General features: G+C 36.3%; 1 protein-coding gene across 2 annotated transcripts in view; it reads right to left on the bottom strand.

Annotated features, from left to right (window-relative positions):
• Positions 1 to 394: 394 nt before the first annotated feature.
• Positions 395 to 26,727, bottom strand: part of LOC104147802 (tetratricopeptide repeat protein 33) — a 42,681-nt gene continuing 16,348 nt past the window's right edge. For both annotated transcript variants that reach the window (XM_068924662.1, XM_068924663.1), the window contains exons 3-5: positions 19,197 to 19,278; positions 11,612 to 11,743; positions 395 to 3,133 (exon numbers count right to left, since the gene is read on the bottom strand). In XM_068924662.1, coding sequence (XP_068780763.1) covers positions 2,780 to 3,133; positions 11,612 to 11,743; positions 19,197 to 19,278 — 568 coding nt within the window. In that variant the 3' untranslated portion in view covers positions 395 to 2,779. The remainder of the gene's footprint in view (positions 3,134 to 11,611; positions 11,744 to 19,196; positions 19,279 to 26,727) is intronic.

The following is a 26,727-nucleotide window of genomic DNA, read 5'->3' as shown; positions in this document are numbered from 1 at the left end:
AAATTTCCTCTTTAACTGTGCTGTACCACTTTGTTAAGTATTTTAGCATATGATTCCCATGGAAGGGAGCTATACTGGGGCAACTGCAGCCATTGACACTAGCGATGATGAAGAAAAGCAAAAACCCCTTCTGGTAAAGTGTGAATGTCACTCATAGGTGTTCTACCTTCTTCTTTGGGTCTCTCTCATTTGAGTATCCTTCAGTGGTTTAAAAGGGCTGAGCACTACTTTTTACTAAACACTTTTCCTGAGATGTTTTTGTTTTTTACTATAACACATTAACATGTTCAGAAACAAACAAACTAAAAAGCAGCTAATTAAATGAATAATACCCTAAAAGTCTATGGTAACCCCTACTCTTGTGAAGCCCAAAGAATAAACAGGCATCACCAAGCAGCAGAGAGGCCAATATTTTATTCAAACAGATCCAAAAAATCCCGTATGTGCAAAACACGACATGCTATACAAAAAACAGATGTCAAACTTCCCAGGTTGAGAATAACTTAGTCACAAGAACTTAGCTGCTCCCTGTTACAAGACATTAGGCTATGAAGTCTAGGTATTGTCATGACACTAATCTAGTCAGAACAAAAACACGTTCAACAGGAGCTTTGTGAATCATTTCAGTGAGAGCAGGTTCAGTGGTAACATGGACCTCTGACAGCATGGAGGCAAAGTCCTAACTGTACAAGCAAATACATAACACACTTAAGCATAAGAAGGCAAAGAAAGAGATGTGTTAGATTACAGCCTACCTCCTTCAAAAAATGAGAACACATACCTTACGGCATCTTGCACATACCTTCCTCTAGCCACAGGATGTCTCTTCTTGGAAGAAATCTGTCCACAGCCTTTTCATACTAACTCTTCCTTTGGCTACCTAGATTGTCTAATTTGTTAGGAAAAATTAGATTAAGAAATTCTTCAACAGGGACAATTCTAAACTTCTATCAAACAGTATGTTAATCAAATGTCTATTCAATAAGTATTTAAGGATCTATTCTAGAACTGAACAAACAAATGAAAATGTAGCGTTGTGTTGTGTTTTACATAAAATGTTTTTAACATATTTTAGTCACTGTAATTATTTTGAAAACTTGAGATGTTAAAAAGTGCAAGTTATGTGTGTATCTGCTTACAAATCTAAAAATTACTACATGTACAAAAATAAATCCAAAAAGAAACTTGCAGAAATTAATGAAAACACAGTAATATCAGTACAGCACCGCAATTAAATCTTTGAAAGGGACAATCTATTTCTGTACAGACTGTAGATGTCCTCTGAAGAGTTGGAAGATTCAAATGAAACTATGATCTGAGCTAAATGATTTTTCTATAATACATTTACTATTGCAAAAAGCAATAGGCTTCTCCAGCAAAATGCTATTTCCTTTCAAAAAGTATTTTTAAACATTTTAATTTTTAATAAAAATTAATTTTTAATACAAATCAAATATTAAAAAGGCAAAGAGGACTGATTTCAAAAGGTTTCCCTTGGCTGCAAACTTGTCTTTGTCATGCAAATTTAGCAAAATTAAGTGGAAATGATGAGTCCCCAAATAATAATATATATCCTGAATTCTCTGGGAATTCCTCAGTTGACCATTTTTTCCAAAAGTGTCTTTGATTCATAGTCACTGTAACACTTGAAATGCACCTGTATATTGTATAGACATTTAAGTAAGCTTAAATGTGCCTGAAAATTAACAAAAGCTGAAATCTAGTTTCGTTCAAGGAGGTAACTTCAGGAAAGTCAGATTTTCACAAGGTGGCAGTTTCTAATTGCCTACTTTCATACATGCCAAAGCGGCAGCCTAGTTAGGAGGTTAGTTCTCTCAAATGTCTCCACAGAGAGTGAAAAGAGGGCAGTCTCAGCCAAGAGCAATTGAAGGAAGTAGCGCGACTGTTTCTCTGAACTGCCCATGAGAGGAACCAACCATCATCTTCTCTTGAAGGTGGAGACTAGGCAAAGAAACCTCCTGAGTTATGCATCTATGTTAACACAATGTGAATACCCTCCACACTATCCAAACTCCAAAAAGATTTAAAAGGGAGACTGAGCCAATGCTGTCCTGAACAACTGGCGTCCTATGAACACACTATCAATAGTGGGGTCATAAGAACTCTGAAAAAGGGAAAAAACAAACAAACAAACAAACTACAATCAATTCCCTTCATAGGATTTTCTGCATTACTGGGGAAGAAAAGGATAAAAGTAATACACTTCAGAGATGTAACTATTTCCAGCTCCTATCATTTTACTTCAGGTGCTGTCTGCAGTGCAGCATTTAAAATAAGGAAAGTCTAGACTTCTGAGACCAAGAGAACAAATCACACTTGAACTGGCTGATGAATGTTAATGATTGAGGACTGCAATATAATATTTAAAACACATTTCCCTTTTTGTTTTGTATTTTAAATTAGAGCTGATTAATTACTGGGAAAAGGTAGATAGTACCTTGTAAAATTATTAAATACAGTTAGATGAGAGATTCTGTTATAATGTAGTTAGGCATTTTAACATTAGTTTGTTCATGGGATTTTTAAAACCAGCTCTTAGCTTTCTTCTCCAAAAGTACGAATGGAAAAAGAATTCAGGTTCTTGCTCTTTAAAGAGAAAAATAGCTTCAATCAAATCAAAATTCTCAAAAGAAAAAACAGCTTCTGTTGTAGGCTCCCCAACTGATTAATAAAGAAAAAAAAAAGAAAAAGAAAAAACCTCAACATACAATAAATAACACTAGTTCTCAAAACAGTACTGGCAACATACCAGGCTACCCTATCGGGCTCTGATAAAAATGGTATCATCAGGAGTTGTAGCACAATTTTCCTTATCAGTAACAGTCTCTACAGTGCCTGAAGCAGACACAATCACTACAGTTTTAGCTGCTGACAGAGCTTTTTCCTTCTCTGCGATGGCAGCACAGACTGCCACAATCTCATCACTTTCAAAGTCATAGTCTGGGATTGATTCTTGTGCAAACTCTTTTGCTTTTGCCAGTGCTTGCATTGCCTCAGTCTTTGTTGCCTTCTCCTGCTGTTCATGGAGTTTTCTTGCCCAAGAAAGGTCCTCTTTCCACACTTCAGGGTTCATTGGGAAGATGTGTAAGGATACCTGAAAACTTCTGATTGCCTAGAAACAGAATAGGGGAAAAAAACAAAGATTGGAATCTTTAAAGCCTGCATATTTCATCACAAAAATTAACTGGAGAATCATCTTCCCAAAGACAAAATGATTTTATTCCAGTCTGTCTTTATTGGAACATCCTCCTCAGCTGTAAGTTCAATTACAGTGTTATCCCCAAACAACTGTGTGTATAAGCGTCTGAAAGTACCAAGGATGAACAAAACAGATAGTGGGCAACAAAGGCAAAAATATGAGTTCCCAAATGTAGACACTCTAGCAACAGACGGCATTTAAAACGAAGCCCCGAAGAAAATATTCCTTCTTTATTTTAAGTGAAAATTTGGAACAGATTTGAAATATTTAATGAAAGAATATATTTGATACATTTTAAGGCCGCAACTCCCTTCACAAATATTAGGCAACCCAATGTTACTGCCAAAGGAAGAATATTAGACATCAACCAACTCAAACAGATATACCCCTTAGATATATTTTCACTGTTCATATGAAAGAGTGAAGAGATGCCTGAAAGTGCAACATAGATAAGTTTAGATGTTGAAAAGAGTGGCTTTTCCATATAACTTAAGTATTTTGAAAGGACTTATCATATGACCTTTTCATTCCAACAAAAACATGTCAAAAATAACATTCTAAGGGGGAAAAGCCAAATTCACTTGTTTTCATAGTTTTCTATCCCAGTTTTTCTACTATCATCAGATACACAGGAGGGTGTGAGCAGACAGATATAGTTTGAACAAATACAGAAATGGGACAACTGGGATGGGAAATTTCACCACTATTGCTCCTTTTAAATTAGCATGCAGTCATTAAACATATAGATCTAATACTACAGTCATCCATGCCTGTGACAAGCAGTTTCTGTAAAACTGAGCAAACAGGTTACATTCAACCTCAACAAAAAGTACACAGATGAACCCCCCACTTTGAGAGTTACTCTAAGAAAGAGCTCCTATTATCTTATAAATCATCTAGTACTAATACAATTAATTATTTAATTATAGTTGAGACTCTTTCTCTTCCCAATTTAGATGAGTTGGAACAAAAACGTCCCACAAATACAAATACTCAACCCAGAAGTTGTTAAAGCTAAAAAAAAAAAAAATCTAATGAAGCAAGCATGGCATTCAGCAGTAATAAGATAACACTGGAAGAATGCTAGACCAAAACTTACTGCTATATTGGATTTTTAGTTATATTAACAGTGAGAAGGTCAACACTGACTATCTACTCTAACTTATACATGTACAAACACACATGTATATTTTTCATATTTACAATTTCTAGTCAGTTATGAAAGTGGCCATCTGAGTGACCAATTCTTCCTGTGGGGTAGAAAACCAGTGATGATACTGCTGGATCATAGTTAAGATTTTCATATAAGTTTTTTCATAACTTGCATATAAAGACTTAAAGACATATGCACAACCACTGAATGCCATATTCTTCTGTAATTTATAAATACTCAAAGCATGCAGATTAATTTCAAAAAGCAGTACAACAGAAACTGCCAATGAATGTTTCTCCTACCACAAAGCAGTATGTGAACTCTGTATTACATGAACTGAACTTAGCACAGCAGACAAGACATACAGATCTCTGATTTCTTTTAAGAAATGCTGATATGCTATCAGTATTACTGCTGTCATAAATGACAGCCATTCACTTCCAGGGGAAAAAAAAAAAAATCCTTTGCTGTTGGCTTACAGGCAGGTCTGAAGTGTAGGAGCTTGCTAGACTTAAGACATAAGGAAGAGTACAGTTTAATTCTTGCAAAACTGTTTTTTTTCAACTTTGCTGGCTTTTAATTTCAAGGGACAGATGAGTTAGAAGTAAACACTAAGTGCTCTCTTTTGTCTTTTTTTTTTTTTTTGTGAACACAAAATATAAACAAACACCATCCGCTTTTAAGCTTTCCAGGGAAGAGGCCTCCCACTTAAAACTTGTCTGCACACTAAGCAACGCCAAACAAAGTAATCAAATATAGATTAAAATAAGGCAAAGATTCACAAACAGTAATGCTTTATCTAATAAACTGAGAAGCTGCCTTGACAGTTCATATGGATACAGCATTTAACAATCATCACTGTAAGTCTATTTGGGAAAAGATTTTGCATGTGACATTATTACAGAAAGGTGTAAACACATTTTAAGAGGTGCAAAAGATTAGAGGCATAAGCCTTAAAGCACCAGTGCAGTACTGAAAAATGGAGAACTGTCAAAAATTTGGAGTATTTCATGATACCACTGCAACTGCTTCCAGTTATTAATTTCTATTCTGACAAAAGAACTGAAAATCCAGAAGTGCACTCACACCTAACTGACATAGATAGCTCTTAATTTACTATCTGATCTAACCATCCATCTGGAACATGCCAGATAAAAGGTAAAGAAGTGATTTATATTCCTATTTTTCATCCAGTTTATAATTTTAATCATTACAGAGTACTGCTAAAAGCTAATTTTTCAGGACCCTATCACTGTACTAAACCCACTCACATGGGTCAATTCAAGAGCTACTTTTACTTCATGTCTGCACCAGCAGGGGAATCTCTTTATCTCTTCATCTTACTCCAGTTGCCTATCTGGCATTATAGGAAAGTGTTATGGCACTGGATACACTAGATATTTCAAGCCCCATTTCAACGGGCAACTGTCATCTCGGAGTCTAAGGACTATGAGATTTTAAATCAGTAGGCACTCATGCTTTTGCTTTTACATCTACAGGGCGAAAGACTGCAATACATTCTTGCTTTCCGAGTTAAATATTTGAAGGCTTCATATGTTCAAAATACTTTACAGTTCATCTCACTACTGGGTATTTCCATAGGAAACAATCATCCTCTTTAATTTGTCTCATGACCAGGATCTCCTCTGTTGATTTGCAATCTCCTCAAAGTAAAGGTTAGTTTTGATCAGACGACTGTTTTTATCATGTATTATTTATACACAGAGCTAGGAATTGTCACCATACAGTGACCCTTTCCCCTGAAAAAGGGTTAGGGAGCATCTCAAGACTTTATGTAATTCACATCTGCCCTAAGGCTTATTTTAGGCCTTTATATTATATCTGATAGCTGTCTATCAGACCTGCTTTAAAGGTCGTCCAACAATGGGGATTTACATATACCTATAGTTAATCGTTTAATAATCCTTACAGATAAAATTTTTTTTGCAATATCCAACATATTTTGCCTCAATTTAAGCCTGTTACTTCTTGTACTACTCACAATGAATATGAATAACCCACTAATTCTTGCAGAAACCTTTAATATGTTTAAAGACATTGGCCAAGTTCCTCATTACATCTCCTCTTTAAAAAAAAAATTCTTTCAGATATTCTCACTTTAGTTTAAAAGTTTATGTAGTTTGGCCTGTATGGTAAATATGCTTATTTATCTACTTAAACAGGCTAAACTTTTCTATACAAGATTTCAGCTTCTTTCTCTTCTCTTCAAAAAAACAAAAAAATCATTCACTGAAAATTTCTTTTTCATCCAAAAAATTCTTCCACCCTCAAGAATGAGGTGACTCTTATTGTCTTGCAGCGCGCAAGTCTATTCTAAGTGCTGCTATTTTCACACAATGGAGAAATGACCTGAAATACAGTAGGACATTTTCCAGATGTGAGAGATGAGATTTTTCCATTAAACCTATTGGAATTTGGTCAAGTTATAAACCTATAAAAAAAATCTTGTTTCCCACATATTTGGTAGAAGTCTGTGAGATGATGGCAACTTAATTCTCCTATGCTGAACACTTTCCACCGCAGAGAATTTACACTGACTGGATTAGGATGCATCATCCCCACTGAGTGACTCAGCACGCATCCTCCCGCTTCCCATCATCGCAGTGTGCGACGGCTGACACAAGAGGCCAGAGGACGTGGGTCTGGCTTGTCTCAACCTGGAAGCTTGAGATGAGAGTAAGCATAGCGGCCGGTGATAACAGACAGAAAAATTCTCCTTAGTGTCCTCGGCCCTGGACATACACCTCAGTACAAATGAGAGCTTCAGATCATTTATCTAACAGCCACTTTAAGTTTCTTTTCAAGCTGCTTATTCCTTGCTCCTGTAATTTCCTTCTTCCTCTTCTTTTGACAAAGGCACAGAAGTTGCTACCTACTCTTTCTACTCTTCTGCTCCAGTGATGTGCTCCCGTTTCCCAGGTCTCCTTTTGCACCAACTCATTCCTGCCTGGAGCTTTCTTTCACCACAGTGCTTGTTGCCTGTCTGTCTTCATACTTCAGTGAGCGTCTCTACAAGGCATTGCCGGATGCTCTGTAGAAGTAACTACTTTAGGCTGGCTCAGAACTTGGAGAACTATATGCTATGCTCTACTACACGCATAAATGTACTCCACCTCGACCAAGGGAACAGAAGATCTAGCACACTGTAGAACTTGACATATTTAGCCCAGCAAAATAAAGCCTGAAGCGATATATCTGCTCTCAATTCATAAGTCACTAAATACCAAGGAGGATGAAAGATGTTTACTTCCCTATTACTAAATTATACTGCTGAATTATTACAAGGATTTTTAAAGTAATGGTAAAACAACCTCCCCCATCACTGTTTGTCATGAACGCTGGATCTCATTCAGCTAACACTTAATTACAAAGTCTAGATGTTAGGAGGATATCATCGGCATGATTAGAGCCTCAAAAGTTCTAAGCAATTGAAAGAATAAGCGTCAGCTAGTTTCTCAAGAATGCTATTAGCTCTGCTAGAACTGTATCCCTAAGAGCTTTTAAAATTTTCAAATTCTGCTTGCGCTTATTTGTTGACTGAAAATAAAAAAATTGGATAGCTCTGAGTAAAGCTAGCTCTAGTACTACTAAGTAGGATCGTTTGACATATTTTTTATAAACAAATAGAAAAAATGTCTTTTATCAAAACCTGGTAAGAAAAACAGTACGATTTAGTGTGAAACAATAACTATAAACTAAGTAATAAAAAATTCTAGACCAGAACTATAAACACATAGCTATTTTTAAAATGGAATTGCCTCTTTATTTTCAATTATGCATGCAAGCACCTGCTATATTAACATAATAATAAACACTCCATCACTGGGCTTAAATAATTGACTATAAAATAACTCACATTGTGTTGTCCTTAGAAGGAAGATTATTGCAGGAGTTTACTTACATATTTTAATCTCATACAAGTCTATAAAAAAACACTGAGTTATCCCCTCAAGTTGGCAAGAACACAATCTGAAGCACAGACTTGATTGCTTTTCAACAGAAAGCCATCTACTCTGAAGTTAAAGACTGCAAGCCATGCAATGCTTTACATTCCTTTTGAGTAAAAAAACTTTGTGTCTCTACACACTTAAATTATTTTCATTTTGAAAATCCTCTCAAATCCAGAATTAGAAGTTTATAAGAGTAATATATAAAATATCACACAGTAATTGTCTAATATCGATCACAGCTTTGTGTACAGCCAATATCTGTGGCTGATAGCTGAAATATGGATTCAAATAAAATGCAGTAATTCCTCTTTGCTAGTACATAACTCCCATCTTTACATAAAAGAGCTGATGCTCCATTTCTTTGAAGTGAAATAACAGCAAAGGGTTGATCTGAGGATTCACATTCTCAAAACTTTTCTTTTACAAAATTCAATACCACGCCTGTAACACGCTAAAATTCACCACTAACTACTTAATAATACAGCAAACCACATTTTTCAAAATAACAGGGAGAAAGGATGCACAATATGTTCATATTTATGCATCCACACAGTTAACCTTGTAATCTGAAATATCACAGATTTTACATCAAGACCCCAGTCCACAATGGGGTGAACTCTGTGGAATTACTGCCTCTTACCAAATGCACATACATGCAGAAATTCCTGTTTTTAAGCACTAGAATTGACTTAGCTCCTTCACTAAATTCAGAAAAAGCAATAGCAAACAGCTTTTCCAAAAGTTAAAGAAAAAGAGGCTAATATCTCTCACTCTGCTTCGGTCCCAAGTTGCCCAAAAATAGAATAAGGGAATTCTTTCTTTGGCAATAAACTGATATACTATATACTCTATATAATATAGATTAGATTTCTTTGGAACCTGTATTTTAGGCAGAGGGAGCTTGAAATGAAAATACAGTAAATCGTTTTTTACTAAGAAAAGTGATTGTTCATTGTGAAGCAGTAAAAAATTTCAACAGACCACTTAGCAGGATGTGGGTAATGAAGAAAGAGACATACAGGAACTGAAATAAAGAAACAGAAGAAGCTACTCTTGAGAAAGGTGGCAATTCCCAAATCTCAAACATTAGAGAAAAACTTGGTATTTATGCTTTATTAACTTTTCTTTGTAAAAATTGTAATGCAGGAAACCATAGTAATAAAAGGCTAATGAGAAAAGTTTAATAATGACTTTAAGAACTTGGTCAATAAGTTCAATATTTATGAAATCATTTAACTTTTCAAGACTCCTCTAATCTTAACCTTTTAAGATTGCCTAACAGTCACGGAACAGTTTAAAAAGAAACGGTGAACATTATCTGCTGTTTAGAATAACTCCCAAAGTTATTCTTTGCAGGTGAGAACACCTTCATCAAAAGAGAGTTTGGTATGTCCTGAAGGCACAGACAGGCAAAGTAGAAGAAACATCTACTGTTAAAGCACTGGAGATGCCAACAGAAGCTTACTCGCCCAGGGTTCCCTACTCAGACAATTGAGAGACATAAACATTTAGAGGGCAAACTACACAGTGACAACTCACTCTTCAGGGACAGTAAGGGTCAAAACAACATAACCGCAGTTCCATCTATAGTAGCATTTTGTTAGATGAAGAATGTATTTTGATGCAAATCTCCAATTTGGTTTGTAATAAACCGTACTCCTTTCCAGTTCAACTCAACAGCGCATTCCAAGAGAGCACCTGAAGCACTCTAAGCAATAGAGCTAGTTTAAAGTAAAACAAAATGCAAATAATGGGGACATAGGGTCCCCAGCACTATTATGTCCAGAGATGCATTCCCATTGGTGTGATGTAGACAGTGTAAATGACCTGGTAAGCAGGCCTGGTGGTATAACTTTACTAACTGGTAAAAATACCTCAGTATCTAATTTTCATTACTGTAACTGTAGCATTTATTGTAGGATAACTAGCATCAATGACCTGAGATTCCTGCAGCAAACATAGCCTTCAGCTTCCTGAGAACTAATGCATTTAAAATCTCGGATACAATTTACAGAGGCAATTTCAGGCACTTACTTTAAAAAAGATTTATAGATTACAGACCAGACAGGACTGTTATGACCTTCTACTCTTACCTTCTATGTGGCAAAAGCTATGGAATGTCACCTGTTATTTAATGTGCCATAATCCAGCTATGTATGGATTTATATTAAATATTTCATATTATGGTGCCAGAACAACATAAAGTAGTACTCTGCACATCTGCAACACAACTTCTGTGTGATGTTACTCTCATGTTTTGTTTCTCAATACTCAATACTTCATTTGAAAAAGAAATTGTTTCTGCATGCTGTTGGTCTCACTCAAAAATCATTGTATTGAAAATTTTCAGTCCAAGCATTTTAAGTTTCCAGAAATACTCTAAATTAATGATAGAATTATATATTTGTATCTAAACAGTCCACAGCTACTTATATTAAAAGTAGAAAAAAATATGGGTTTTATTATTTAAGAGCTTATGAGTTATTTTTCTAATGGACTTGTACATATGTGTCTTAATTGAAAAGTTTCACTCACTGTGTTTCCATACTAACTAGCAGAAAGCTATTATATATACTTACATTATTTACATTATATTATTTACAGGTGCCTAGACCCTGAGTGATATGAGGAAGGGTCTCCTTTCGCATTACATAATGTAGCAGAGATGGTGCCACAGCACAGAGCCGCAGCTAGACGGAAGATGCACTCCAACTCTTGCACAGCCTTTTTGCTCTTTTACTAGTAAGAGAAAACTTCATCCACTACATGAGATCAGGGAGTCAGAAGCAAGCACAAATGAGAAAGTGTGATTTGCTGGACCTGAAGCAGGAGAGCAAAAGACAGGGAAAACAAGGTACTAGAATTCTTTTAGCATTGCTGTATAAAACTGAGCCTGAATATCAACTCAGACTTCACAGTACCTTCCATTTTAAATCACAGTGAACAGCAATATATCCACCCAGGATGCAGTTTATGAAGCTGCATCAACACAATCATTCTGTTGCATAAAATGATTATGTAAATACAGCATATGACAAAAATGGCTTTGCGTTAGGCAGATTTTCCGTAAGTCCAGCAACAAAATCACACAGGAAGCATTTGTGAGAAACAAAGTATATGGGAGATATACAACAAGAACCTTTTTCCTTGCCTACACTGAGGCTATGTAAGCATATTAAACTACTTTGATATTTCTGTACTTTCATTCTCACACACAATTCAGAGGGTGTGGTTTACAGTTTTAGTAGCCTTTGTCCATTTTCCTACCAGTGCTATTTCTCCTAATCCAAGCTGGGCACGTCCCAAAGTCTGCCAGGCGTCCCAGGAACGTGGATTTCTCTGGACAGCCATTTCTGCCGCATGCACTGCTGGGAACATTTCATGCAAAGACATCAGGACCTATGACAAAGACATAAGAATAAGAGGAACAAGAATAAGCAGAGCTGAAAACAGAATTAAGTTCTCTGAGATTACCGAGGCAACCAGTACAGTGTCAGTAAATAAGGACCAGACTCATCTCACCTAGCTTTTAGTCATTTATAATTTAGTTGTCTACTTTAAGATAGTCACCTAGAGTTGCTCCACAGCCCGTAGAGAGAAATCGGTATACTAAAGGATGATTCATCTAATCTATTTAGGCAATGCCTAGGAGATGAATTGCTTCTGAAAGCGTCCTTCTCCCTCCCTCCAAACCTCACACTATGCAAGAGTAACAGAACTACCGTATTACACTGAAGGACAAGCAAATTAAGAATCAAACAGAATAACTAAGGAAGTATTTTTTTCATATAACTCCTAGGTTTTATTTTTTGTTTTTAACAGAAGATTGAAATCTACCAAATACAGTTGTAGTGCACATGATATAATAACGGAAACAATCCCTGTAATTCAGCATGGAAACAACCCTTGACAATGATTGTTATATTTGGAAAGTAGGCTTTGCTACTGCAGAATGCTTTATTTAGACATGAAATTAGCTACATAAATATAAAAAAGTGGTTTCAAATGTGGAAACCTTTTATTCAGCAGTACAGGTAGGTGGAAGCCTGTTACCAAAGTATGCTATCCTCACGTTGGATTTCCAAAACTAGGCCTATAAATCATAGTTAAAGACACATAACGCGACTCAAAGCTCGTACTATTTTCCAAGACCTCCATGAAATTGGCACATTACCTGAAGACCTGCATCACACTGAGATCATGATTTCAGACACCCACATGCTATGGTGATAGATACCAGTGCAAGAAACAAACTACAACTGCATTCCAATTGTATGATGAAAATGTCAACCACAGGAGTAAGACTCATGTGTGGGAAACCACTTTCTTCCCAACTGACCTGCAATCATGATGAACACTATCAGAGCAGATTAGGATAACTGCTGAAGTCTAAAAGGCATTTACTTAACCTTACTGTCCTAAAATATATTAAATACATAAATATGAGTGTAGAGGGGAGGAAGATTCAAATGTGATTAATTACCACAAAGTACTTGCGCAACACTGGGATAATGCAGTAAAAGAACTAGACAGCTTTACTGCAGAAAGTAACCCCGCACCCAGAAAGACAGCAAGCATAGCTTCCAATAAGCACTTTGGATCCATACTCATAGCATTTTAATGACTAAATTTTTCTAGAGGCTAGTCATTCGGGTCTCTCCTTAATTCCATTTGATAGGTTGTACAGTGGAATTTATTAAGTTGCTTAAAAAAAAAAAAGTCACCCCATAGCTGTATGCCATGCCATTCCCTTCGTCTTTTTCTTTTTTACAACAGTTCTCAACACAACAGTTCTCAACAGCTGTGCTTTTTGAGTAAAGTCTGCAACAAATACTATGTATTTTTCCAAAACCTGAAGTTTAATTGCATTTCTGTGTGTAGTTTCATCTGCAGCAGAACTATGAATTGAACCATCAAATTGTCACTAGTGGATAGTCACGTGATCTGCACCTATGACGTGATTTTTACATTCATGCCTTCATATGCTTTTTGTCGTAAGAGAAAACCATCCAAGTACATACTCACCTTAATATTCTAATGTGTCTCAAAGAGCATTCTGTATCTTCTACCAATGTTTTCCAGTGCAGTATAATACTAAAAAATCTACATAAGTATTTACAATTTTTTTTGTTTTTTTAATGACATTTCACTATATTGTTTACTGAACTGTGACTTCAGTAGTAGAGGTGAATTATTCCAATTCGATCCATTTATGACAGTTGTGCATACTTATTTAGACAGCTGCTCTAAAAGTACTTTTGCAGGTCGCTGTGGTAAACACTGTGCAACTAACAACTACAACATCAACTTCTCAAGGTACACTCAAACAAATACAAATTTGAATGTATATGCACTTTGTCCAGCACAGGTACTCTCTTCAGTTACTAATATAAGGACACAACTATAGTTGCTAGTTATAATAGAAGAATAAACTTACTAATAGGCACTAATTTTCCTACAATTACATTTTCAGGTGAAGACCCACCAAATAAGAATAACAGGGATACCACCATTTAGTTGCATAAAGCGTTTGAGAATGTGTTATCTGAGATCTTTAGGGACAAGTGTCACTTGATAACCAACATTAACCAGGTAAATTCTCAGGAGTGATGTAGCACAGCAGAGTCCCGAAATCCCAAGAGCCCTAAGTGAGTTTGTAACACATACACTGTTATGTAATGAGCGTGGGCCGCTTGATCTCTCCTGCCTGCTGCACTCTCTCTATCCCCTGCCCCCCCTCCAAAGAGTCCTAGGTGGTCCTGTTACAAAGACCCAAATTCATAAATATCCTCCAAAACTCCTCCTCCCTCTTTGCTCAAAAGAGCAATAAAATAATCCAGTCAATGCCTACAACACTTAGCCTGCAATGAATTTCAAGCAGTCTTAGAGAATGCATAATACAGATGATCTTCACACACTATTTTGAGTATGTAAGATACTATTTAACTAATGCTGAAATTCACACTAAGGTTGTGGGTCTTTTCCAAAAGAACTCTTACAAAAACACAGAAAAACCTGCTTGTATAAACATTTACTTGCCATTTAATATTCTTGTAACAAGGGAACAGTTTAAGTTGGTAAAGGAATATCGAGTATATAAACTGAAACAACTTGTACTCGAAGGAAAACACCCTATGTGCACCCTAACCTCTCCACATACCAGAGTTATCTGTTTTCAAATGGATCAAAGAGTAGCTGACAGCAATGGAAAGAAACTCATCAACTTTTATGAGTTTTGAACCAAGATAAAGTTGAGCAATTCCACAGTTCCCATATGATTTTCTGGAAACACACTTACAGCACCAGTCACTGAATATTGGGAACTTTAAACACTATTTCCGCTCTTCAGAAACGCTGGAGGACATTGTCCTACAAAATGAAACATCTGTTAAAATATGTATCTTTAAGTTCTTTCCATAAATATTTACAGATTCCTACTGTGTCATTAGACAGCATATTTATTTGAGCTATGTATTAAACAACAGGGTATTTAAAATATATTACTTTGCTGCGACAGTAAATACTGATGAACTAGGAAGCTGCTAAGTAATCTAACATAAAATTATTTTAATAAACCTAACAGGATACACAGATTTTCACACTCATGCATAACATTCCATCCAGTGCTAATTCTCAAAAGAAACGACTTTACAGGGAGACTTTTCCTCACTGAGAGAAAATTAATATAGACCATAAAGAATCTCTGCATGTAGTGCTAAGACATTCTTAATATGAGTCACATCCTATACCATATGTCTTGCATACCAAGACAGGCAGACTTGCATAGGGCCAATACTGGTCAAGCCTTGGCTGAATCAGCGTATGGCTGTTCTTCCAAAATTTGGAGCTACCCAGACTTTCTCATGAAGCAACACAATAGCAGCTTTAGCATTTGTGCTGGTATGGTGGATTGGAACAACATACTCAGCTGTAAAACAATATCATTTAAATATCAACCATAATATTTTTGGGATGAATTGCATATTCCTATTTTGGCAAAAATGAATTTTTACAGCTCACATCACTCCCTTTAAAAGCAGAAAAGTATCAAATTACACAGCATTATGTTGACCAGTTTCCAGTAAGCGTAAGTCATACCACAAATAACATTTGTAATAGCTATTCATGTGTACTATAGAGATGCTGCCACTTTAAAGTGTAAAATACGGGTTTTCTTAAAAAGATTTAAGAAACTTTATAAACGTACTTGAGTACGTGAGTATTATGTGATATCAGAAAGTGAAACCAAGGAGAAAGAGTGCAACTGTCCAGCAGTGCTCCCTTCTTCAGGAAAAAAGCAAAGGCATGTTGGAAGCAAAGCCCTGCATTCCTTTAATCATTCTGTTTTCATTATTCTCTAATGGTACCATTAGGCTGAATGATGAACCTGGGGTGTCAAGTAGTAATCACACTTAAGTATTAGGTATTGCAGCTGCAGCACCAACTTAGCGATGTTATACTAAGCATCTGCTTACATAAGTTACTGCACCATAGTATGGACCCTGGTAAACAAATATAAACAAATACAATTCCATATTCTCCTATTCTTTCCACTGTGAATATATTTAATTGCCATATTTAATCTCTCTTTTGGAGAGCTTTGTCTGTACATGAATTGTTGCATTCACATAAGATCGCATAACCATAATAAAAAAAGAACTAGTCCAAAAGAACTACTCAATTTGTTCCATTGAGCATAACTGTTCTTTTCTACAGCTTCTAAGACAAAAAAATCCCCAAAACCTGTAGAAAAAAGGTTATTTGAAAAACACCCTGTATAAAGTCAGCATCACAGCACTTAAAAGAATGGTTCAAGAGTGGTTATTTTTTTTTTCCTTCAAACTAGAAGAAATCCTGCTGGCTGTTCTGCTTTATTCAAACAAGATTTCTGCACTTAATCTACAGTTAAAAAACTAAGGACCAACAGTGTTTTCACATCTTAAAGAAATTTCTTTAGTAGTGGATTTAAAAATTAAATGCACAAATTAGCAACCTTTCCAGCAACTTGGAACTGATATTTCAAGCAGAATCATATTATTGTCTCTTCCAATAAAAGAATAAGGATCATAAAGTGAATCTAGCAAACGTAAAGTTCAAAACTGACAAAAGGCAGTGATTCTTCAAACAATGCATAATTAAAATTTGGAACTCCTTGCTGCATAACTCTGAGAATGCTAAAAGTTTATAGGAGTTCAGAAAGCAACTAGACAAATTCATTGAAGAGAAATCTTTCAAGAGCTTCTAAGCACAAAAACGTCCCAGAACTACTGCTTGTTGGAGGCTGGAAGAGTGTACTGCTTGTATAACTCTTTGCCAGGCATCCATCGCCGGGAGTTGTCAGGATACTAGCCTAGAGGACCTTTCACTTCATCTAGTATTGATGTTCTCATGTAAAGGTGTCCAAATACGAATAAAAGTTCAGTGGAGGTTTACAAGTATGTTTAAGAAGTTTTAGCACCAGAGAACTGTCAAATCCATAGGAGTCACGCACCTACATCATACAGGTGATTTGTAAATGCTAATATGCATATTTGGACATGCTAAATACCACGTAAATCTCATCCTAAAGTGTGCCTGAGTTAACAGCAAGTACCCCTGCATAACTTTCCCCAAGGTTTGAACAACACGCATACAAGACACTACATCAAATTTTAAATAAATTCATTTTTTTAGAAGGTTGGAAGAAATAAAGGACTCCAAATCTAGCCTGGTGGGAAACTGGAGTTAGAGGGGAAATGTCCCCTTTTCATAATCATATAAAGAAAGAAATTATGAGTGAATATTACCAGAAATATTCAGTGGTTTCAAGTAAAAATGAGTACTGAATCTTATTATCAAGACCATTAGAATTACTGAACCATTTCAATTAATTCAGAAAGCAGCTCTACCCCTCCTGCCCCCCGAGTTTTTCCTAACACAGTCTAACTGGATCCCTTATATGCATGTGATATGTTAACATAATAATCCAACAAATCAATATACTTCTCCAAAATAACCGAGGAAGAAAAATCTGTTTAAGCTATAAAATATTTGTCAAACCAAATTCAAAATCCAGTTCTAAACCTTCCATAGCAATAAAGAACAAAACTCTCCTTTAGCACTACTGCACTGAAAGCAGCTTGTGATTATTCAATTATTTTACAGAATCAAGCTTTCCTCAGTTCAGAGGTGAGAGGAGAAGACATGGTAATATCCAAGCAAAAAGTAACAGAGTCATCCCATCTTCAGCAAAGGGCTTGGGGAATAAAAAAGAAAGCAACAAAATCTGGTTATTTAAATACCAGAAACAGATTACCGTAACAGATGTTAGAATTAAAGAATACAGCAAACCTCCTAAAAATTGTACATTTATTAAATTACTGGTTTTACGTTCTCTTTTCCTTCTCCTAGCTTTCACCAATGTATTTTTCAGCTATACTTTGAGTAGCTACCTTAAAGTAATTCTTCCACTTGAATTTTACTAGCAGACTGAAAAAGACTCATTTTTGAAATAGCCTTTCCTTACTTAACTGTTCTCTGCCTTTGTCATCACATATGTCAATTGATAAAAAACCAGAGATTAAACATTATTTAAGGAATCCAAAAAACTTGAGTGAAGAAGAAACAGCTCTCATGGTTTTCTCTGAAACAACAAAAAAGTCTCTCTCACAGAGACCTTTAATGTGCTTACACTGTGGCACATTTGCAGGAAGAAAGGTTTTTTAAATTTCCAAAAAGGGAACCAAGGAGTTAACCTAAGGAAATAAGCCCTATCCCTTCCTCTTAGAATAAGCTCTGCAAACATGAAGATGTATTTAACACTGCTGCTCCTTGTCTCCCTCTCATCTGCTGTGCTACTGATACTCCCTGCAAACACAAATATTAAAATATAGGTGACATTTCAGCAGCTTGGCAAGTGTTCTCTGCTTCCATTTATATAGACTAAGACAGAGAGAAGCTGTCATATTCCTAAAAGAAGAAATACAGTTTAATAAAGCCGAGAAAATCCTGTGATGGGGAAGATGAGCGACGAAAGTTTTTAGCAACTGAAATAAAAAGGGCAGCTTTAAATGAAAAGCAAAATGGGATGAGAAATCTGAAGCCATACACTTCTTATTCTCATCTTCAGTCCAAATTATTTTTGCAGAATAACAGCATTCTTGTTTAATATGGAAAAATTATATTTTTGTACCTTGGCAAATAGAGGAAGACAAAAACTTCCTGACCTAAGCAAAAAAAAAATGGGGCCTGGCTTTTTCCATCCAAGTCGCACAGAAAGATACACTAAAATTACAGATTTATAGATGATCTTAAAATTTTAGTGAGGCATTGATGGCTACACACTTCTTTCATTAAAACAGATGCAAGATAAAGACTTCAGGAACTGAGACACATGTATCTATTTAATGTTCTTTTCCAGGACTAATTTATCTATGTAAGACCGAATGCAGACACAAACTTGACCATGTCTTTTTATATAGCATCCTTACTTCATGGTGATGGTATTAGGTCAATGCTTTAGAAAAAAGAGCTGATAGATTTTTAATGGTAGAGCCAAATATGCTCATCTGTCAAGAGTAACATTCTCTTCTTCCTCTGCCTAATATATTTTTTAAATATTTCAGCTGCTTTTGCTAGGGCATGAATTAGGATATCACAATTTAAGAAAAGGGTTTTTTGTGTGTGATTGGCTAAGATAGCAGCATATTTCCACTACCCGTGAAAAAAGACCCTTTTGGGCTGAGAAGAAATGGGAACCCTAAATTAGTTATGCTGTAGTTTATGCAATCACATGTTATTAAATGGTATCTGCTTACAACCACAATGTTTTATTTTTGAATTTCAAAACTGATAAATAATTGTCATAATTTACCTGTGATTTCATCTCATAAAGTGTAGCATCCTCTGGAGTTAACTGAAGTGCTTCATCCCATTTGTGAATAGCTTCCCGGTACCTGTAGTTAAAATAATATTACAATCTCACTACATGTTAAAAGGGGACTTATACTAGGTATTTTTATTGATTTAGATCCTGGCATTGTCCTAATTAAAGGGCCACAGCATCTCATTAAAATCTATTATTTTTCTAAAAAAAAAAAAAGTACTTTGAACTTCATATGCCTTGATAGTCATAATTTAAAATTTTTTTCTAGCTTAAAAAGGTGCTAAAACTGAAGTCACCCTCCTGCATTTTTCTATTGCAATCCACTAAAATAAAGAAATTTAGTAACTCAGGTATAAAAAATAACAAGAAAATTCAAAGTAAACAGGTATACTTAAGATCATTAAATCATTCAACTTTAGGAAGATATACAGTAGCTTAGAAATAGGCTTCCCTCCCCTAAGAAACAGAAAAAATTATTTGACCAAAAATCAATAAGTCAGTAGAGAATTCCAGCAGCATAATTTGCTGCACAGTTGCAGCAAAGTGCAGGAGCAAACAGTTGCAGAAGTGCAGCCTTAAAAAAAGCTTCAGATGAGCAATAAGGATACTACCAGGAATATGGAGATCCACCAGTTCCATGAATCCTCTGTTACAAAATCCGTCTTTATTATGAAATTTTGGATAGGAACTCATTATTTCTATTAATTCTACTGCCAAGATATGAAAGCTATTACTCTTTAGATAAACAGATATACATACACATGGCAATTTTAATAATATAAATAAAACTAAAATAATTTTCATACACACTTATACAGTCTATTTCTCTCCTCCCTTCTTTCTCTTCCCCCATTTTCTAGTCTTCTGGCATACTTTGCACCTCAGAATTTTTTAGACCAGTACATGAAGACTTCAAGAAGTTCTGAATTGAATGGAAACAAGAGAATATATTGAAAAAGCAATGCAACCAAATTCTAGCTCTCCTTAAACGCTTCAGGTATTAATAACTGGCTAAAGACTATCTGATAAATATGGTTAGAATTCAAGTCAAACAAAGGGACATTTCAATGCATTTTCACATTTCCTAAAAATTTAGCTACTAGCTGTGCATTTGTAGTCTCCGTTCATTCCCCATGTGTAGGTGTTCAGGCTACAAGAAATATCACATTTTATACACGTTATCAGCATAAGCGTTGTTCTAGTTCTTTAGTTAATGAGGACTTTTTTAGTAAAAGATTATAGTTTTGTCCAGAACCTAGCACATACATAGCACAAAAATACTTTATTAGCCAAAAGGATTGCATGATTGTGGGAAGCCCTCAACTCAGACGATGTCTTGGCCACACAGTAAGCTGAAATACTGCTAATGTAGCCAAGATGTTTAGAAACAGAAGAGTCTGGAAAACAGAGCAAACAGTAATGACATCAATAACCATGAAGGAAGGAATTACATAGTGGCACTACGGAACAGAAAGGCAGCAAGATCAAAGTCACATTTAGAGAGCCTCTATTTTGAATTCCCCCAAAATGTAAGTCTGAATATGATAAAAGCTATAGGAAGAACATGCTACCTCTGAAGGAGCACCAAGTAGGCACACGTTCTCAAATCCTGCCGGGTTTTCCTGCAAATTTGTCCAGGGTCTGCCAACAGAAGACAGACAGGCAAAGGAAAAAGTGGTGCATTCAAAAAAAAGCTGTGCTATGTGTATATTTTGTGTATGAACAGGGCACTCAGTGATCCAACAACTGCTACCATATACATGAACAAAAGAGTGAACAGTAACGTGTTAGCAGAACACTCAGTTTGACCGCTGAACTTCAGAAAGAAGGTTTACTGAAGGTTTACAGTATGGATATATCCCCACTGCAGTGAAACATTTATTTTTTCAGTGCATATATTCCCACAAGAAGAAAGTCTGATAGGACTGTTCAATTTTTACAAATATGCAGGGGAAACAAGTTTCCATTGCTGTTCCAGGAAACAAATAGGATACTGTTCTTATTAAAAGAAATTGAGCCATGCTGTGTGCTCCAGTGACACACAACTTAAGAAAAGGCTCCTTTCTTCTGTAAAGCTATTTCTTTAATCAAAAGATTTTCTACCTCATTCCTTCGAGGAGAAAGATTATATACTGCATTAAGTATCAGATGTCCTACTGAGAATGCTGTCCAGGGACGTTAAGATACAGTTGTTAAGTCAATATTCCAGTAAATGTTTCGTGAAAATCATAAACCTTGGCTGAAATAAAAAGTAGGCTAAAACAGGAGTAGTGTCACTAAAATAAAGCAATTTCAAGTCTCAGCATCTGATGGAACTGAACTATAAGGAACCTTTACCATTGAAAGCAAGGAGAACTAATTTTTAAAAAATATAAATTCAAAAAAATATTATATCTGCTTTGGGTTCAATTAATATAGTTATAGAAGCTGAATGACTACTCCACTTGCTATTCCCAATTCTTTTCTAAAAAAGTAAATAAGGTCACACACAGAATTAAGTTACCAGCCCGTAACTGGTTCATATGCATCAGCTGAGCTGCAAGAACTAGCCTGTCAGGCTGGCAAAAGGCCGAGTCTTTATCAGCACTAACTTCCATCAGAAACAAGGAGGAGAGTCAAAAATCCCAAATCTAGTCACTAGCGATAGCTTTTTAGACTTTCAGAAGCCTCCAGTGTTGATCAGAGGGGCCAATAACCCCGTGTAGCGGTACAAGCTCGGGGCTGACTGGCTGGAAAGTAGCTTTGCAGAAAAGGACTTGGGCTCCCGGCGCGCGGACAACAGGTTGAGCAGGAGACAGCAGGGCGCCCGTGCAGCAAAGGCGGCCAACGGCATCCCGGACCGCGTTAGGGAACCCGTCCCCAGCAGGCTGAGGGCGATGATCCTTCCTCTCGACTCGGCCCTGGTGAGGTGGCGTCTGCGGGACCGCATCCCGTTCCGGGCTACCCAGCACGAGACACAGGCGTGCTGGAGCGAGTCCAGCGAAGGGCCGCAGAGATGATTAAGGGATTGGAGCATCTCCCACAGGAGGAGAAGCTGAGAGAGCTGGGACTGTTTAGCCTGAGCGAAGAAAAGGCTCGGGGGAGATCTTATTACTGTGTATAAAGACCGGAGGGGAGGGAGTACAGACAGCAGAGCCAGACTCTTCTCAGCGGTGCCTACTAACAGGACAAGAGGCAAACAGGGGCACAAAATGAAACGCAAGAGGGTCCCTTTCATGGGACATGAAGGAACTTTTTTATGGTGAGGGTGAGCAAGCACGGAAGCAGGTTGCCCGAGCAAGGTTTTGCTGTCTCCGTCTCTGGAGATGTTCACAACCCAACTGGACAACGTCCTGAGCAACTTGCTGCAGTTGACCCTGCTCTGAGCAGGGGAGGGAGGGGCACTCGATGATCTCCAAAGTCCCTTTCAACATCAGTGATTTTGTGATTATCAGAGACAGAAGGACACAGTAAAGTATGGCCCTTGGCTATGTTCTGGCTTGACATAAGTCTTTCTGTGTGTATTAGACAAGTAAACAGCTTATCTGTTTGTAAGCTGTTGTTTTAAGAATGCACCGTGTGCCTTCTGGAGGTCCTTTACAGTCCTGTCTTTTGCAGTTTCACCAATTCTAAAATCATACTCCACGTACATTTACTTACAGGAAACAAGATATACATTTTCCAGCCTAAGAACTGCTTACAACTGTTCTGTACTAGAACGCCAGCAATGCAATTACAGAATACAATGTCTGTAAACTAGTTCTAACAATGCAAGAATAAGTGCTGACTCAGATACTGTCCTGAGAAGTATGTGGTTCCTCGACAGACAAAATCATGGAAACATGACTGCATTTCTTCAAAATAAGTGTTTTATGCAAAGGAAATTACATAGTTCATCATTCATTCACTTTCAATCAACAAAAGTAAAAGATGAACTCCCTCCACCTGGTGATACACGAACCCTAAAAATTGGTAACAACAATACGCAAGAGGAAAAGGAAAGGCTAGGAGTTACAGAATTTCCATCTCTGAGAGCTTTTTGTCTTAAGTAGCAGAATTCAGAAGCCCATTGCCTTTGTCAGCTGCTGTACCAGACAGTGAGTGGCATGCAAGTTCAGTCCCCCCAAAGAGTCTAGCCAGTTCTATTAAAATAACACACCATCCCAGCTGCTAGTCATTCTCAGGCTTGTTTAGGGCACAGAGGAAGAGCAAATCAGAATTCAGAGCTCCTATGTTGAACTCGGCCTTCAGGAACAACCAAACAAGACGACATGAAGCAAAAGGCTCTCTTCCCTCCTCTTAGTAAGAGGTAAGAATTTATAAAATCTGTTACTCAGGCTTTCAGGATGTATATTTTATCAAAGCTCTGTTATACAATATAGGGGGGGAAACCTAATAGGAGCCTTCCAGTACCTAAGAGGCTACCAAGACAACAGAGCAAGGCTCCTTACTGAGGCATGCAGCAGGAGGAAAAGAAATAGTGGTCAGAAATTGAAAGAGGAGGTTCTGAATGGATACAGGGGAAAAAAGAAAAAACAACAATAACAACTTTTCACTAGGACAATCATCGAGCATCGGAGCAGGTTGCCCAGCAGAGGTATGTAATCTCCATCCTTGGAGGCTCTCGAGACACAACTGGACACAGCCTTAAGTAACCTGGTCCGAATTCAGTGTTGACCCTGCTTTGACTAGACAATCACCAAGGCTTCCTTAATTTTTGATGTTGTATAGGAATACTATAAAAACATATCTAATATTACCATAAGGAAGTCACAGGATGTTAAAAACAGGCATATTTTGATTTTATAGAATATCCAATTCATATTTATTTTGAGAAAAGGTAAAATTGTATATACAATATTATATTTTTATATTTCAGACAATTTGTGTACATTGTATATAGTTTTATGTAACTAAACATCTAAACACAAACAATAAGAAATTTTGTTTTTAAAAATACTTTATACCATATTTTGAAGTATTAATTATTATTTGAGTACAAAGACAAGGCATACTTTTATCTGCTCACAGTGACACTTCAGTAAAATGGTACACTCAAAAAGATTATAGTGATGTAGTCAGAACATAATTATCATCTTATCTTCCCTATCAAAATGCCCAAAAAAAGTAAATTTAAAACTGGATACATCTGGGATGGTTTCAGAGTACAAGATTTGATGGAATTTGGCAATTTTTATTTAACTGGATATGAAATCTCAGAGGTCCCCTAAAGTGGGGAAGCTGCTTTCTTCAGACATGCTACTAACCATCTGGGAGCTATACAGACTTGGCAGATTTTAATAGAGCTTGCTAAATGTATGAAACATTTCATGCTTACAATTCACTTTTTCAACAACACTTCTGGGAAAACAGCATCTCTTGAACTCTCAAATAAGATCATTAAGCCAAATTCATATTTTCCATAAAAATGTATTTAATTGGAAGCTTCTGGATAAAATAACAAACATGGTTCAAAATCTGATCTCCAATGTTTGACGGGAGCCCAATTTTATAAAGTAATGTTATTAATAAGAGTTTTTGATACGGAGGAAATAATTCTACTCATACACTGAAAAGCATATTAGAGTGGTTAAGAACAAAAAATTGTCAAGACCTTCCATACCACTGAGAAATATTCTCATGCAAGACATGAATATTCTCATGCATGTTTAATATGTTGCATAGACTGTGTTCCTCTTAGAGCATTAGAAAGAATAAACATGAAATACATACATGTAACTCACATAAAACAGTATTTTCAAATGCTTTAGTTTATGTCAGATGGCAAATACGATGACAGATAAACAAGAAAACACCTAAGGAACCCTTTACAGGGTTTAGAGTCCACTCTGTAAACCTCTATAGTCATGTATTTTGCCAAATATCAGCCTTGCATTTAATATTATATAAATACTGTAAAGACACAAATACTGTAAAGACACAAATACTGTAAAGACACAAATACTGTAAAGACACAAATACTGTAAAGACACAAATATTGTAAAGACACAAATACTGTAAATATTATATGAAGTTATATGGTGTTGTTATATATAAAGATTAAAATCAAATGTCATTTAATGGGCGACACCTCTGTAGGAAGCTGCAATAAGCAATGACAAATAGGAACAAAATTGAGGTTTACCCATGGAAATTTAAATCAAGAACAGAAATGCAAATTTTATTACTCTTGAATCTGCAGTTGCATTATTGAAGGAATAAGAATAGACAATAGTAATCTTACAAGCTTCAGACAAGAACTGTTAGTTTCAGTAAAATCAGTTCATTACTTTAGTATCCTTAGATGAAAACGGCAATATAAAACATGTATCAGATATTGCAATAGATATTGTATTTCAAATGCCCAAAGAGAAAATATTTTGCAGATATCTTGAGTCCAAAGTCCGTGCTAGGTAATAAAGTAGTATTTTTTTTATTACTAAAAATGGAGCCTTAAATGCAAAGTTTCAGTTTCTCAAAATAGCTTCAACCATACTTCTATGAAAATAATGGGAAGAATAATGTAGAAGACATGAATTGTGGTGCTGTATTTGAAGCAATTTTGGGGTTGGATTCTGAATAAATAATTCTGAAGAAACACCAGATATCCTTCAGAAACACAGTAATACGGGCAGAACAAAGGCTACCTTTTGTTTTCTTCTTAACTGAACAGGAATTTTAGCCTTTCAACTTTTTAAGTATTTGTCCAGAAATGGCTGAAAGCTCTGTCTCACCTCATGTCACAGTCTTATTGGATGCCACAAATGACTCATGGGAACTAAGACAGGAAGTCAAGAACCATCCAGAGCACCACGAAAGCGAGCTTCTGGCATTTACCTAGCAGTCTTTCTTCCCCTCTATTAGGGCGACTTGCTGCCAAAAAATGAACGATGCTCAAGGGTAGGATAGTATTAGGAGGGCTTGATGTTCGCAGAGAGATGATACACAAAAAGCAACAGTTTTAGTCTGTTCACATTCTATTCTGGGTAGTTGCATTTCCTCTAGATGATATACTATTGCTACTTGTATTAAATAATATAATTCCCCTTCATTTTCTTTCCCATTGTTACTTCTGGCCTCTTTATAATGTTTGCCAGTTTTGACATCACACAGTAACAAGGATATGAGGTCTATTTAAAAAAAGAGAGAGAAAGAGATAAAGACACAGGAAACATGTAATTCTCTATGGCATTTTGAGATTTATAAAGGGCAATTACAATTTATCACTTATGAAAGAACCAATCAATCAAGTAAGCAGTTACTCCAGACCTCACGTAGCTCAAATGATTAGACAGTATTGATGTTAAACAACTATAAAATACTAGTCCATACACTAATAAACAAAAACGTCATACTGAAGGAAGTGAAATGCAGACATGTAATAAGTAACAAATCGATTTACGTACAAGGACAAAACACACATGATAAAGGCCATATACAGGTGGGAACTGGATCCAGAATCATCCGGAAGCGAAGAAACGCATCGGACGATTCCAAACCACGAGAGAGCTCGCCTGCGAGTCACGACGCTCGCTCGTCC

The sequence above is a fragment of the Struthio camelus genome, chromosome W, assembly GCF_040807025.1.
Source record: "Struthio camelus isolate bStrCam1 chromosome W, bStrCam1.hap1, whole genome shotgun sequence".
Lineage (NCBI taxonomy): Eukaryota > Metazoa > Chordata > Aves > Struthioniformes > Struthionidae > Struthio > Struthio camelus.
The sequence above is the reverse complement of the archived record's forward strand: the minus strand, read 5'-3'. Positions and strand labels throughout refer to the sequence as shown.